Source organism: Cucurbita moschata, unplaced genomic scaffold (genome assembly GCF_002738365.1).
Source record: "Cucurbita moschata cultivar Rifu unplaced genomic scaffold, Cmos_1.0 Cmo_Scf00015, whole genome shotgun sequence".
In the NCBI taxonomy this organism is placed as follows: domain Eukaryota; kingdom Viridiplantae; phylum Streptophyta; class Magnoliopsida; order Cucurbitales; family Cucurbitaceae; genus Cucurbita; species Cucurbita moschata.
This window is the reverse complement of record NW_019268531.1, coordinates 778,386-780,640: the sequence shown is the minus strand read 5'-3', so window position 1 is coordinate 780,640 and position 2,255 is coordinate 778,386. Positions and strand designations below refer to the sequence as shown.

Below are 2,255 nucleotides of genomic sequence, written 5' to 3'. Positions count from 1 at the left end.
TTTTTCTTCTTCTTCTTCTTCTTCTTCTTCTTCTTCTTCCTCCTCTTCTTCTTCTCTGTCCTCTGAAAACCGAAACCCAGTCGGTTTTGTTTTTCCGATTTTCATATCTTTCGATCCGTAGATCGGATCAATATGATTCCTAGTATTCTTTTTATAATTTTTTTTTTCTTGACTATGGAGGATTTAAGAACGCCGGAAGTTCGCTCACCGTTCTCGGATGACCCTCGGATCTCCGCCTTTGGGTTGAGGTCTCGGCCAAATTTCTTCACAGATTTTGAGCGTAATCCTCTGTAGATTAACATACTCAAATTTCAGGCTCTAACTCTTACTGTATCTCACAGATCTAAAGCAATTTCGAGAATCTGGATTCAAGAACTTTACCTTTAGATTTTTTTCCTCGTTTCTGGATGGTTTTGGACGATCTAAAAGTTAAGAATGTTCTTCTCTAAGTTCTGTGAAGATTTCATGAAGGCTCGGCCGGAACCGGACTCCTCGTGGCCGGAGCGGCGGTTACCTCCCTCTCTCTCTAGAACTTTCCTTCTCTCTCTATAATTTTCTCTCTCACTATTTACATTCTTTTCTTTCCGCACTTTCTCCTTCTCTTCCTTTTCCCCTTTATTTTTTTTTTTCCTTTTTCTCTTTTATTCCTATGTTACTAAAAAGGAGGTATAATGACCAAATTACCCTCCAGGGATTTACCTTGACGATCCTTTTAGTTTTCTATTATTTTTCTTTTATATTTTTCTTCCGTTCTTTTATTCCTCATCATTTTTCTCTTCACTCTCATCTCGGATTTTGGTCTTTAAGACCTTCAATAAACTTGAGAGAGATCGACTTTTAAGGTAAACTTAGATTTTAAACTTTCAATTGAGGCTCGGGTATTACATTTTATTTATTTATTATTTTTGTAATTTTTGGCGTGTGATTCACAGTAAAAGATTCCATCTTCTTTATTCACGATTTAATCTTGTTTGCGGGGAGAATCCTCCTACAGAACTGGACACTCCTTGTTCTTGTTTCTGCTAATATCCAACCGAAAATAATAATAATAATAAAAAAGTTTAAGCCTTTGGTACAATTAACCTCATGGACTCTGCCAGACCACTCAACCTCATGGACTCTGCCTCGGCGGCCATCGCTGAAGATTTCTTTCACGGACTTTCCCTCGGAGCCATTAAGCAGTCGGTGGCGTTCGAGGCATTAAGGACTCTGGCCCCACTCCTGACGTCACCTCCTCCCACCACTGAGGATGGACGGTCCAGATCAACCCAAGGTCGCGCGCAGCCCAACTGTAAATTCTATAAAATTTTCAAACACCAGAAGCTTCATTCTTCTAAATTCTGTAGTTTATTTATTTTGTTCTTTTGTTGATTATGGATCATTCCACACACGTTACACTTGTCACAAAACCAAGGCCCAAACAACCAAAGGTTTTATGTCGTTTATTAATTTTTAAAAAATCTTAAATGATTATTTTCCTCTCCATATATTGAAAATATAAAATATATTTTGTGGTTAAAAAGTTATTAAATTATTGCATTCTTCGCCTATGAGCAGTATATCTTATTTTAATACATAATATATAGTTTTTTTTTTTAATTTTAAAATGTACAAAAATAACGACCAACCTATAGAAGGTATCCATAGGTATGGAACCTTATGGACGAATCAATGGCATTAAAAAGTCAACAGGATGTAGTAGCGGTTTCTGTTTCTATTTTTCTATTTTCCAAGAAAAAACAAACAAAATTAATTATCCAATATTAAGTAAAGGGGGAAACGAAAAGGACGAAGGAAAAAAGAAAAAATAAAAAAGAAAAAGAAAAAACAGAGGCGATGGGAGTTCCCGCTCTATTCCGCACTCGTCAGAGCGCCACGCGACCTCACGAGGAAGTGGTCGACCCTGGTATCTAGCTGCTTCTCTGGCTATCTCTGAGTGTTCAAGAATGGTAAACTCCTCCAAGGACGACACAGCCACCAACGGCGACATGTCCATCGGCGATTCTCCGCCCTCCAATTCCAGCCTCTACTCCGAAGGCGAGAAGGTACTTGCATATCATGGCCCGCGCATCTATGAAGCCAAGGTACTTTTCCTTCTACGCCACTTTTTTTATTATGGTATTCGACTTTCAATTCATCTCTCTTTTTCCTTAAAACTTCCCTTCAGCATCGAGCTGTCAGCTCGTTTTTCGGTTGGCGCAGCTGATTTTGGGAGGAAAATTACAGGGGTAGGGGGGGGGGGGGGTTTTTTTTTT

The 2,255-nt window shown here is 38.8% G+C and overlaps 1 protein-coding gene and 1 long non-coding RNA gene across 2 annotated transcripts in view; one reads left to right on the top strand and one right to left on the bottom strand.

Moving 5' to 3' along the window:
* Positions 1-40: 40 nt before the first annotated feature.
* On the bottom strand, positions 41-867 carry LOC111453756. The gene is made up of 2 exons (XR_002712298.1): positions 382-867; positions 41-288 (listed from the first exon to the last, which is right to left on the bottom strand). It is a non-coding gene; the product is annotated as an uncharacterized LOC111453756 (long non-coding RNA).
* A 930-nt stretch (positions 868-1,797) lies between these two features.
* The window catches only part of LOC111453742 (protein MRG1-like), an 11,001-nt gene continuing 10,543 nt past the window's right edge, over positions 1,798-2,255 (top strand). The window contains exon 1 of the mRNA XM_023094963.1: positions 1,798-2,084. Coding sequence (XP_022950731.1) covers positions 1,947-2,084 — 138 coding nt within the window. The 5' untranslated portion in view covers positions 1,798-1,946. The remainder of the gene's footprint in view (positions 2,085-2,255) is intronic.